Source organism: Terrapene carolina, unplaced genomic scaffold (genome assembly GCF_002925995.2).
Source record: "Terrapene carolina triunguis isolate 2854851 unplaced genomic scaffold, T_m_triunguis-2.0 Scaffold22, whole genome shotgun sequence".
Taxonomy (NCBI): Eukaryota; Metazoa; Chordata; order Testudines; family Emydidae; genus Terrapene; species Terrapene triunguis.
Window position 1 is genome coordinate 12299268 of NW_020664373.1, and position 13393 is coordinate 12312660.

The following is a 13393-nucleotide window of genomic DNA, read 5'->3' on the forward strand; positions in this document are numbered from 1 at the left end:
ACAACATCAATTTATAGAAGCCATGCTTAAGAGAGTTCATTAATTCCAATATACAAAAAAAATACACTCTCTGTAGTTGGGAAATTTATGCCAGAGGTGCATCTCCCTATTTATATTTTTTGATCTCTACACTAATTATTTTCCTCTTGGCATAAGTGCATAATTCTTACATAATTTACTTTAAATTGCACATTGCATTTAGGGCAGAATAGGCCTCACTCATTGTAATTGTTTCTCATAGTTCTGGAATTAGGCCAAATTCCATCTTCATTGTTCAGCCCTCCCCTACAGATTGGTGCTCACACATGATGAGTGGTGTTTAAATTCTGTGGAGTGAAAGATATACGTTCACCAACTGAAAGAGATATGGATACGGAAGAGAGAGGAGAGGGGGAAAAAGAGCTTCTGAATCTTTACTTTTGTTTTTTATCAAGAGGCATAGCCTATTGCATCAGGCAGCCTGTGCTAGGCAGGAAATCCTGTAAATAGGTGGCTACAGCTTTCGTTAAGTATGTCATAGTTCCATATGCCCCACTTGGAGCACTGTCATAGAAAAAGTGGCAAATTCCTGTGGCGAGGTCTCGCTCCAAGAAGTCATCATTTCCTCCAAGTGATTTCTGAGAGGGGGAAAATAAAAAGGAGGGGAGGAGAAAAATCAGATATCCACGTTCAGATCAGAATTACTAAGCTTAAAAATAAATCCTAGACTAGGACTACTGTTGTATCTGCACTGAATATGGAAAACAGTTCTCCCTTCACGAATTCCTTTCCAAAGACTGTAGGACAACATAGGTTATTTAGAACCTTTTTCTCTACCTATGCTAATTCAGTTCTCTTAACTTCCCCTTTATGGACTTTATTTTTTGCATTTCTCTGGTAACACACAACTAGCTATTTTTTCCATCTCTACTTAAACAGTGTCCCTTTGGTTTTTAGTATTCTGGTGATGTAGAAAGTGATTTTTAAACAGATATTTAGACTTGAGAACATTCCCCTGCTATAACTGTAAAACTGCACCAAAAGAGACTGTGTTTCGTTAATTGCAGGAGTTTTTAATCTTCTGAATACATTTTCAAAAGATGCTTACATGACTTGCTTTTTGAGGAAGGAATTTTTTTCCCCACAAATACCAAAAATGGAGTTAGACAGTTTCAAATGCAATACCTTCCCAATCTCACCCTCAGATATTACTGGAAATCTGCTGTACCCACCTGTTCCTGAAGAAATAGATCGTTAGCCACGTGCACTATTCGATCCACATGGATTATGCCCCCAATGCTGGTCACCTCTATGTCCGACAGCAGTGTGAGAACAAGAATAGCTTCCACCAGCAGCTGTCTGTATTCAGGCTGGGGTACATGGTTCAGCACTGACTCCACATGCACAGCAAACTTGATTTCACAAGGGGTCATCTGGAAAGTTAGGGGATAGGTTAGTGGAAAGTAGGACTGTTGATTAACCACAGTTAACTCATGCAATTAACTCAAAAAATTAATCGCGATTAAAAGAATTAATCGTGATTAATTGCAGGTTTAATTGCACTGTTAAACAATAGCATACCAATTGAAATTTATTAAATATTTTGGATGTTTTTCTTCATTTTCATATACATTGTATTCTGTGTTGTAATTGAAATCAAAGTGTATATTATTTTGATTACAAATATTTGCACTGTAAAAATTATAAACAAAAAAAGAATATTTTTCAGTTCACCTCATACAAGTACTGTAGTGTGATCTCTATTGTGAAAGTGTAACTTACAAATGTAGATTTTTTTGGTTATATAACTGCACTCAAAAACAAAACAGTGCAAAACTTTAGAGCTTACAAGTCCACTCAATCCTACTTCTTATTCAGCCAATTACTAAGACAAACAAGTTTGTTTACATTTACAGGAGATAAATGTAAACAAACACTTCTTATTTATAATGTCACCTAAAAGTGAGAACAGGCATTTGCATGGCACTTTTGTAACTGGCATTGCAAGGTATTTACGTGCCAGATATGCTAAACATTCGTATGACCCTTCATGCTTCAGCTAGCATTCCAGAGGACATGCTGATGACGCTTGTTAAAAAAATAATGCGTTAATTAAATTTGTGATTGAACTCCTTGGCAGAGGAGTCCCCTGCTCTGTTCTACCTGCATTCTGCCATATATTTCATGTTACAGCAGTCTAGGATGATGACCCAGCACATGTTCATTTTAAGAACACTTTCACTGCAGATTTCACAAAATGCAAAGAAAGTATCTGTGACACTCTGTACCTTGGGGGAACACCCTACACCCCCATGTTCATCTTTATAAAATGATTGTGTGGTATCCAATGCAAAGTTTATCATGTTGGGTGTCTTCCGAAGGCTCATGATGCACTGAGCATGGCTGTTATAGTGATGTTATAGTAATTGTTACAGTAATGTTATAGTAAGGTTATAGGTTACAATTTCATGTATATAGTTAAGAGGCTGAAAATGAATCCTCATGGCTTAGAGCAAGCCCAGGCAAAAACTTTCCAAGAGCAGAGAGGCAGTTCACATCTCATCAGGGCAGGTATGGAACAAACCCAGCCCAGCCTCACAGGAACAAAGGGCGCTGGTCTAGGCAGCAACAAAAGGATCTGTTGGACTCTCGAGTGAGTCACCCCCCTTCCTTTGGTCAGTTTGGAACTGCGATGAGGTAATGCTCACCTGACTCTGAAGGGATGCGGGGGGAGGGGGGCAAAGCCAAGAAGGAAGAAAGGACAAGATAAAAGGGAGAGACGTTTGCCATGTTCTCTCTCTCTTCCACCTACATCTACAGACACCACACCAAGCGACTGAAGCGCTGATCAAAGGGGAGAACCTGGCTGAAGAGCAACCAGCCAGCCTGTGATGAGAAGCATCTAAGTTTGTAAGGGCATTGAAAGTGTTAAGATCAGCTTAGAATGCATTTTGCTTTTATTTCATTTGACCAAATCTGACTTATGTTTTGACTTATAATCACTTAAAATTTATCTTTTGTAGTTAATAAATCTGTTTGCTTATTCTACCTGAAGCAGTGCGTTTGGTTTGAAGCGTGTCAGAGACTCCCTTTGGGATAACAAGCCTGGTACATATCCATTTCTTTGTTAAATTGACGAACTCATATAAGCTTGCAGCGTCCAGCGGGCATAACTGGACACTGCAAGACGGAGGTTCCTAGGGTTGTGTCTGGGGCCGGAGATATTGGCTAGTGTCATTTGGTTGCAAGTAGCTGGGAGCAGCTTACATGCCAGAGGCTGTGCGTGAACAGCCCAGGAGTGGGAGTTCTCACAGCAGAGCAGGGTAAGGCTGGCTCCCAGAGTCAGCAATCAAAAAAAAATTCTGTAACTTCCAGAAAAGTCTGTTACACTATTACTATCTGTCAACACACATTGCTTACATATGGGAACGTTGATGCTTATTATCTTGCAAATTCATTCTTTGATCACAATATTAACCTCACATTATTTTGTGTAGGCATCTTTTTGGATCACAGGTTTTGTTTATGAAGCCAAAGATACTGTAGAGATTAAAAAAAAAAAAAACCCACATCACCGGCTAAGAGTGAATGTTATCCCAAAGATTGATATCTACATTGCTGCTAGAACAAACAACTTTGCATGGGCAGAGCTGTGCAGATGTCACATGAAATGATAGTCTCAGGAAGTTATGCTTATTTAGTTTGATTCCTATTAACAGTGAAATTAGATACGGTCAAGGTCAGACAGGTCTAAAAATGAATCCTCTTTTTTGTAACTAGCCTGATGTTGGAGGAGGATGTGGGGAGGAGGGGAAACTTATCACTTCCACAAAATAAGGACTGCAATACCACAGAAAATTTCATCTTCTTTTGCAGCTGTTACCAGCACCATAACATAGAGTGATGCCTATGTTTCAAACAGGGATATGCACACTGAGCTGTGCCTCCATTCTGCTTGTCTGCTCTATTTGTATGAGCAGACAGGGGTCTGCATTACATAGGAATTCAGTAGGATTGTTGTGAATTTCAATACTCTACATACTTACAAGAGTGAGGCAGATAGGCAGGATAGCATCGTTTGCATGTATAATACATCTGTAAACTTAAAGCCAGACTGTCTAATTTTAGGCCTACCAATCCTAACCGTATCCTGTTAATTCTGAAAACAGATTTGAAGGCGAGTGAATGCTGTCCAAGTGTTTTAACCAATTAAATGGCAATAAAGCTTACAAGTCAGAATATGCAACTCAACTGCTAGAAGAGGGCCTCATCCTCCCTGATTGAACTAACCTCATTATCTCTAGCCTGACTCACGCTTGCTTGCATATTTATCCCTGCCTCTGGAAATTTCCACTACATGCATCCGACGAAGTGGGTATTCACCAACGAAAGCTCATGCTCCAATACGTCTGTTAGTCTATAAGGTGAGACAGGACTCTTTGCTGCTTTTACAGATCCAGACTAACACGGCTACCCCTCTGATACAAGTCAGAATATGAGAATCATGCAGTATTACACTATACAAGGCAGACATTATGCTTTTACAAGGGATGGTATTCATTTTAATCAAACAGCAATATTACACTGATATTCATTAATATATACCCATGAGTGAGGTGCCACCTTATAAGTGGTATGGGTGACAGTCACACCATAAGAGGTACTGTCATCGGCATACATGAAATTGTTAAAACACATGGCTTGCTGTACCAAAAGATTTTGCATTTCACAAGTGTAATGCCGCCTGTGCAAATTGCACAATTGAATCAACCGTAGCATTTAAGAGCAAGAAAAAAAGGTTTTTTATCATAGTGAACAAAGAGCTGCCGGGAAACTGCTGGAGGAGCAGGTAAGGTCTGCTCCTGCGGTGAAGAAAAACCATCAGTTCTGGAAACAAAGCAGCCCTGGTGGTAAACAGCTATCCAAGGAAAGACAATTTTGGGATCAAAGATCCCTGAGAGTGGAAGCAGGAATGGAGCATTGTAGGGTTTTGGTTGGGGGTGGGGTGAAATTCACATGCTTCTCTTTTCCTGGAGGGAACATACTCAAATATCTTCAATTGACAAGAATGATTACAGTTTGCAATCTGTGAAACAGTTACTCTCCAGATGCTGAGAAACAGGCAAGTGGAAAGGTTTAGAGACAATAATTTAACCTACTCACTCTACAGCTCGGTAGCCTTATAACTTGGTTCCGTTTTATTGGCTCAGAGCATCATTACACTATATCATACTGCGTCAAGGTCCTAACATGCAAGATTGTTTGTGGTTCAGGTGGTGGCAGAGGTGGTAGGTGGGTCTCTTCAAAGTCTAGGATCGTGAATGAAAGGGAAAACTAAAATAAAACATCTATGTGTAGCATAAATGATCTACATTGACAAGGGAATCACTTGGAATCACTGAGTCCTATTGATGGATAGTTGCAACACACAAAGGAAGCAAGACTCTAGCACTTGCTCTCTCAGATTGAAACAGCTCAAAAAAATTATATGAAGAAAGAACAAAGGTTTAAAAAGGCAAAATTTGGGTCAGCCACATGTCTGTGATTCGTATTTGTTTTTATAACCACAGTGCTGGAATACTGTCTGCAGTCACAGAATTCTAAACAGGTATTTGTCTTTGTTTAATTTCAGCAAATTGTTTAATTTTCCTAACTCGGCTTCTATTCCCTTTTGTATTTGCCACCCTCTGTTTTAATACTTAAACAGAACTGAGTAAACTTTAACCTCTCTTTAGTAAAAAATTAATACTTGAACAGGGAAAATTAAGAGAAAAAGACTGACTGCACATTAGCCACCAAAAAAATGTTATGTTATTGCTATTTTCTAGGAAAATTGCATCCAGAGGTCAAGGATGGGAAATCTTGCTTCTAAATTCAGAATGTGCCATCAAGATTAATGATCAACTCACTGCAGGTGCAGAGCTCTGATACTTCATTGCCTGTGGTTAAAAATAACTTCATTTTCTTAAATGCACAGAGGGAAAAGGATATAAGTTAAAAGTGATGTTGAATAAGTGAATGAGGCTCACATTATGGTACATCATAGAAATTATACTAACACATGCAAACCTCAGATGTTCTAAATATAATCTTATGTTGTCGTGGGAAAGCCTAGTATTTTCAAGACTTGCATCTGTGAACATCATGGATCTCAGATTAAAATTTGCCCTACAGCATCCGTCACTCATACATTCAGCAGAACTATTAGTTAAGATTCAAACTGTAAAACTTCCATTGTAAGCTTAGATTTTAAATGTTTTAAAACAAAGCGTTTTCTCCAATGATCCTGTTACATCGTGTGCTTGAGAGTCATACAACTTATCATAAAATCGTGGAAAGACCCCATTAATATTATTATTTACTATACCTCTCTTGTAGTTGAAGAAGGAAGGACATAGCCATCAATGGACAGGCCATGGCACTAAAAAAAAATTTTTAAAAAATCAGTGATGATTAAAAACACAATCCTTAAAAGTATATCTGGAATCTTGTATTCCTTTTGAGTTTTAAATTCTTCCTGGAAAAGCTGTTCTGATGTCTGACAAGTTTTAAAAACAGTGAACCCATAGAAAATGTTATTTCATTTGTCCCAAAAAGTTCATCAGATGACAAGAAAACTATTGGAGAGAAAGACTGGATGCTATAAATAACCCTATGCCACACTTAAGCTGAAACACAACTGTTCAGTGGGAGGGAGGTACTTGGAAAGCAGTAACAGCAGGAGACATCTAAAGGTGAAAGTACAGCAAATTAGATATGAGCTTGCAATATGAAAGGACAATTAGAGGAGGGTAAAAAAACTATAAACCCACCAACAGAGAAGCATTGCTATGGACCAGGAAAGTGAAGATCCCTCTCTCTTGCTCTAGGGTCAAACACCACTTAGTTTAGGATATATGACTTGGAGCACCAGAATAGAATATCAGTAAATGAAAAGTGCCATTCAAAATGGGCAACAAAAACTACAGAGGAGCTAGACAAATTGGCATATGAGGAAAGAGTTTAAAAAAAACTAAATACATGTAGCTTGGCTAAGGCATGACCAGGGCATGATGGTCATCTAGGCATCTGAAGTCTGAAAATACCAAGGAGGGAGAGGTATTAAGAATTGTCCAAAGGGATTTTAAGAATAACTGGATGATAATGAGCAAAGGAAAATATAGGCTGAATTTGACTAAATAAAATTCTATTTGATTCTCCAAAACAAACAAACAAACAAACAAACAAAACAAACCCAAAAACCACCTTACATGTACAGTAGTTCAGGAAAGTGAGCTAATTAAAATCAAAATGATGGTGGAAGCCTAATATTGTTGAATCCGCAATTTCCACCATATTGCAAATTAAGTATGACCTCAGTCATTTTACAATTGTAGTTTGCTATCTTTTAAATGTTTTTCCTTTCCATGGTCGCTGTGTAGAAGTCACTCAAACAACAAGGGAAACTGACCGACTATTCATGGGAAACTGTGACACTGATTATAAAAAATGCTGTCATCCATAAGGAAAACTTGAACAGTTTTTCCTCTGATCTGTCAGTTTTAGTTACTTTAGGTATTATTTGTAAAAATGGTACATTTCAGACAAAGGCAATTTAAGTTGGCAGTGTCCCTTTAATAACCTAGTGGATGAATTCACAAAAGACTTGTGTCTTTGCTGGCATCAGTTAAGCCTGTATTTTAGAGTGTTGCTTTGAATTGCACAACTGTGAGCTATCTAGACTCATGGCATATATTCCTACCTCCACTTTAGTACTCAATACGGCTCAATGCTGCTGGGTGCTGAACACTCTGGCCCTAATCCAGCAATACACAAAAGCAAGTGAATAATCTCATTGAAGTCAACTGGAATTCATGTTCCCCTGTTTCTTAAATCATTCTCAAGTTCAGCTACTGCACCATATTACTAAACTCAGGAGCAACTGCAGGGATTATTTTCAGTGACAGTAGAGCAAACTAAAAATTGGTTTTAAAAATAGTATAGCCCTTATGAAATCTAGCAGTAGAACTCAGACATTTTAAAGAAACATAGCTACCTATTTAACCCTTCCTATTCTACCGTCTTATCTTCTTGAATTGAGGATGTGCAGATTGTGAGCCCTTCAGTGTTAATGACCATGACCTGTTTAAGATGGGGAACAATGTGAAACTGTAGAATTTAATCATTCATTTGCAGTTTAGTGCTGGTTTTCAGAGGAAATACATTGACAAACTGATTCATGAGCACATGTGAATGGAGCTCTTGTGTATTAGTCAGACATATTCCACGAAGTATTATAGTTTTTCCTGACCACAGTAATATTCCATCTGAAATACCAGCCTCCCAACTGTACACCCTCTACTACTATTAACTTACCTTCTGAAGGATTTTCCATACTTTTTGATAGAACCCTACAGGAACTCTGTTAATGGCACCATCAAGCCTTCTTCTGCGGAGCCATTGCCCTTGGCGATCACCCCAGCTGATGTCGTTTCCAGTAGACCCTCTAGGAGATGAAGTCCTAGTGGGAGATGATGGAATACTGCCCCTCTGCAAGAGACAGACCATTTAGTAACTACAACATGTTAACATGAGAGCACCCACTCTTGCATGTTACACCACTCTGTTACAGTTTCAATTCAATGCAGTTTTTAGTGAATATTGACTGATTTCTTTTGAAGACGTTGACAGGATAAGGTAAACGTTTTTCTTTCACAACAAATCTCTTCACATTTTACTTATTTGCCTCAATTTCAAAATGAACCAATGAGCAGTCAGCAAAACAAAATCAGCTTGACGTTGCAGCTTCATCTGACCCAATTAATAAAGTGAGCTTAGAAAAGTTTTCTATCATGGTTGGGGTGGGAGGAGGGGATGTCTTTACTTGACAGAGCAACCACACAGACTGAATCCTAATTCTAAGTGGCACTGCTGTTAAAGTACTTAAACTTGGGAACAAATGCCTCACTTCTGACTTGGCAGCACCCGGCTATTTTCCCCTTGCTCTCCCATTCAAAAACTAAACAGGCTGGACTCTCCTTAGCTTGAGATCAAAATATATATTGGGGATTTGGCTAGAGATAAACTTTAGTGCTAAAAGTAGTAGGAAGGAATTGTAACTTTTTTGTAAATATGTTGTAAGCTCAATGGTGTTTTTAAGGTATACTATGAAAAGGGCACAGGCATGCAAAAATGGTTAAACTAAACAGAACAGATTAGTAGATTTGTTTGCTCACACTGCATAGTATATGTGTATGGAGAGGGATCCAGCCATCCATGGTCAAGGGATGATTGTTAATCTGTCCATTTGACAAATATCTGGATTGCTTCTCTGCCCCCTCTAGTGCAGTATATGGGACAACTATCCCAACTTGGACTTTTTCCAGTTTCCTGATACCCAAATACAGATTTCTTTTGCGGCTATCTGCTAGAGGTAGGCAAAGGAATGCTCTCATACCCCATTGAGGAGACCTTCCATTGGACCATCTCAGTAATCCCTGGGAGACATAAGGAGCATAAATGGCATTTCCCCCATCAGACCTTTCCTGGAATTTTAAAAATTCGACTGGTCTTGCCAGCTGAGTGTATAACTTCCTTGAACAGGAGTTTATTTGGTTTGTGGAACTTACCAGCTCTGCCAAGCATGTCTGCAGACCTTATAAATTCTTTGCACCACAGCCTTTGGTGTGAAAGCGATTACAGGATCTGCAGTTGTGTTTTAAGACAAATGATGGGTCCGTAATTTCAGGAAGGCACTTTTGCAAGAAGCTACAGGGGTCAGAATCTACCTTGTAGAAATGATAATTGAAGATATAAGATATTACAGGGGTCGGCAACGTTTGGCACACGGCTCGCCAGGGTAAGCACCCTGGCAGGCGAGGCCAGTTTATTTACCTGCTGACGCGGCAGGTTCGGCCGATCGCAGCCCCCACTGGCCGCGGTTCACCGTCCTGGGCCAATGGGGGCGGCGGGAAGCCGTGGGCCAGCACATCCCTTGCCCGCGCCACTTCCCGCCGCCCCCATTGGCCCGGGACAGCGAACCGCGGCCAGTGGGGGCCGCGATCGGCCGAACCTGCTGCGTCAGCAGGTAAATAAACTGGCCCGGCCCGCCAGGGTGCTTACCCTGGCAAGCCGCATGCCAAACGTTGCCGACCCCTGAGATATTATATCTCTCCACATGTCAGACTTGTATCCTGAATGCTGTCATTATTGCTCTTGATTTCACTGTTATTTACTCTTTCAGGCTTGATCATGAGCAAACTGGGCAAACAGATTACTGCTCTTTGTTATCTGTAAAGTTGGGGTACCATCATTAAATTCTTATTTCCAGGGTCAGTGGAAATCACATGTGTTCTGCATTAGAAGCCCTCATTCCTTCTTGCATAAGAATGGCTCTGGCATTCTTCAGCAGCCAGTCCACAGCCTGGGGAAGCAAAAGCCACCCATTTAAAGGAATGCACTGCAAAGGGCATCATAGGTTGAGAGAGACAAGGGCCCATATTTTGATACATGGGACTACTCAATAAATCACACATACACTATCAGTAGATGAAAGCCAGTGCTGTCATACGGGTATGGCATTTAGGCCAAGTAAACCACCACCTTTGCTCTCTATCTGATTATTTTCCCATAGCATTTTCCTTCTTTTAGCCTCTCTATGGCCAGCACGGGTAGCTTGCTTTCCTGGCATTAGGTGGTCAAAGCTCAGAGTGGTCCTGGTAACAGTGCCATCATATTGCGATACACATGGGAACTGTTCACACTTGTGCCCAATTCTGTACAGCTTGGAATCAGATTATTTTAGTACTTGTGGCAGCCCTTCACACCAGTACATTTGTGTACTATTCTGCCGAACACCACAGCGGGGGAAACACACAAAACACCACAGCAGTAAACATGCTAACACCACAAAGCAGCGTGTACTAGTGAATTGGAAATCAAATAGTGAAGACACGTAGGTAGGTAATATTGAGGGGCTATTGTTTCCATGCACTGTGTGTTGTAACGAGCCATGTTGCTGTTTGTACTTGTTCCCCAAAGTTCGTACACAGAGCTGCCCCCTAGCTGGAAGCACCACCCCCTTTTTGTTAGTCCGTGTGGCTGTTACTTCCACCTCCTCTGCTCAACTGTCACATTCTAACTGCCATAGAACCTTTGGATGCCAACATTCCATCTTGTTCTCATGGAACCCAGTGGGGATTGAACCTAGTGACATTCTAAACAACAGCTCTCAATCCTGCTTGTAGTTTCTTCCATCGCTTCACACTGACTCAGCCTTGCAATCCTGGAATCTTCTTATAATACAGGAATCATTCAATCCTCCTAAACTATAGGACTCCTGGGCAATGTTCCCATCTTCCTCGGATTTTTACAGAGGAGCAAGCGTCTCTCCCCTTGCTTACAAATATCCTTTGTGGTACTCAATCTGGGGGTTGGGGCCCTAGAGGGTATCCCCTTGTCTTAAAGGGGGAATCAAAGTAACAATAGCAGTCCCTCCCATTTTTTGGGAAGGAAGAAGCAACTTTTCATAGCTGGGCTCCTGCTGCTAGACCAAGAGAGCTGATTTATACTGTATCTGTTGGTGCTTACACAAACATTTTCAAGTCAACCAACTGGACAAATGAGCCTGTTAGAGCAAAAGACAATTATGTAAAATCTAAGTTTAATGACTTGAAAGACATCTTTATATTTCAGAGGACTTTCCTTTTGGAAATACTTAAGAGGCAGGGTCTGATCCATGACCAGAACAGCGTGCATAGATTAAAATGGGATTTCTTGCCTAGTGTGGACAACTTCCACAGTTCATCTGTTTAAACACTCTCAGGGCTAAATTGGTGCCTTTTAGCAAACAGTGGTGATTGGGAGTGGTGCAGAGACTATTGCAAGAGTTTCTGAATGTATTGTGCCCAAAAAAGAGCATAGAGTGACTATGCTATGTGATGCACATGCATATAACCAGCTTTGTTGTCATGTGCAAAGAGGAAAGAGTCTTGCACTAGCTGTGGCTCTAGACTTGCATAAACCTTCCAGTGAACTGGATTGTGCCCAGTTCTGTATTAAGGTAGGAAAGGCTCCTTGCCCACTCTTGCACACCCATGCAGGGCCAGGCATAACTGCGCCTGGAGTACTGCCTAGAGAGGAGCTCACTGACAGCCTGATCCCACCAGTCCTTTCTCAAAGGAAACTGCTACTGAAGATTGTGGAAGTTTAGCCAGGGTAAGGTCTGCAGGATCAGAATGCTAGAAAACTACAGACGTGAATTCTAAAACATGATATACCTACTCAATGGCTTTTCCTTTTAATGCAAAAAAAACCAAACCAGCTTACCTTTGCTGGTTTGATGCAGTATGTTCATTTTCTTTGTACAGCATCCTGACTGATGCACAGTCAAGCTTTCTTTCTCCAATTCAGCAGAGATGACATTTAAGTAATGAAGGAGTTCAGCAGGAGTGCCAGTGCTGAAGTAATTACTGTGTGCATAGACACTTCTTTCATTTGTCCCTGTTTTGGCTAAGCAGTTTATCCAGATCTCATTTAATAACTCACTACATTTGAATCAAGTGCACTGAGAATATGGGCCAAATTCTGTCCCTCTTTGCATTGGTGCAGAAGGACTGAAAAGTAACACACCTACTGTGCAGGAACCAGGCAGGCCAGGGAGAAACCACAAAGAGGTACACGGCTTGTGTAAGAAAAGTGTTTTGAGATGGTACATTGTACAATATCCATGGGGTTTGGGAGGCGTAACATGCACTGTGGGTCTGTGTACACATGGATCCGCTGGCCAAAACCACAAGGGGTGGGTGAGTGTGGGAGTAATAGAGTTTACTGTCCCTTTAAGACACTGAAGGGACGCTTCCAGGTCCAGCATTGCCCAGTTTCAGGTTTCTGCTGTCCACTGCGGCATGATGAGAATTTGAGGGCCTGAAGCAGAGAGGGCATCTGGGAACTACAGGTTACTAGAGCAAGGCATGGTGGGAAGGGGACAAGAGCTCCCTTCTCTCAAGAGTGAGATCCTAGTTGGAGCAGAAGTTGCTGAAGATCTCTCCATTAAAGGCCTTGAAGAAAGATGGCTGGCTGGAGAAGAAATTCACACTAGTAAAAGCCCTGGGTTTAAATTCATCTTCCTGTACTGGACCAGGATTTGGACCAGTAATCTTTGTCAATATTCAGAATGGGTGATATTTATCCCTGTCCACAGTGGCCAGCCCAAATCCTATGTACCATTTAACCTCCCAGGTCGTAAATGGTGCCTACATCTGGTGCAAACCCACTGAAAAGGGATGTATTGCACCCAGCGTGTACAGCACTTGGTTCAAAGTGCAGCAAGTTATTAAGGCTAGTTGGTCATATTTGACAATTATTTGGAAATGAAGAAAGAAAAAATTCTATTTTTTGAGTATTAAAACAAACTAAAGCTCTTGCAAAGTTATCC

The 13393-nt window shown here is 40.7% G+C and overlaps 1 protein-coding gene across 1 annotated transcript in view; it reads right to left on the bottom strand.

Annotated features, from left to right (window-relative positions):
• Positions 1–380: 380 nt before the first annotated feature.
• The window catches only part of LOC113406060 (phosphorylase b kinase regulatory subunit alpha, liver isoform-like), a 61968-nt gene continuing 48955 nt past the window's right edge, over positions 381–13393 (bottom strand). Inside the window, exons 28-31 of the mRNA XM_026648302.1 lie at positions 8335–8508; positions 6347–6400; positions 1212–1412; positions 381–617 (exon numbers count right to left, since the gene is read on the bottom strand). Of these exons, the coding sequence (XP_026504087.1) occupies positions 444–617; positions 1212–1412; positions 6347–6400; positions 8335–8508 (603 nt within the window). The 3' untranslated portion in view covers positions 381–443. The remainder of the gene's footprint in view (positions 618–1211; positions 1413–6346; positions 6401–8334; positions 8509–13393) is intronic.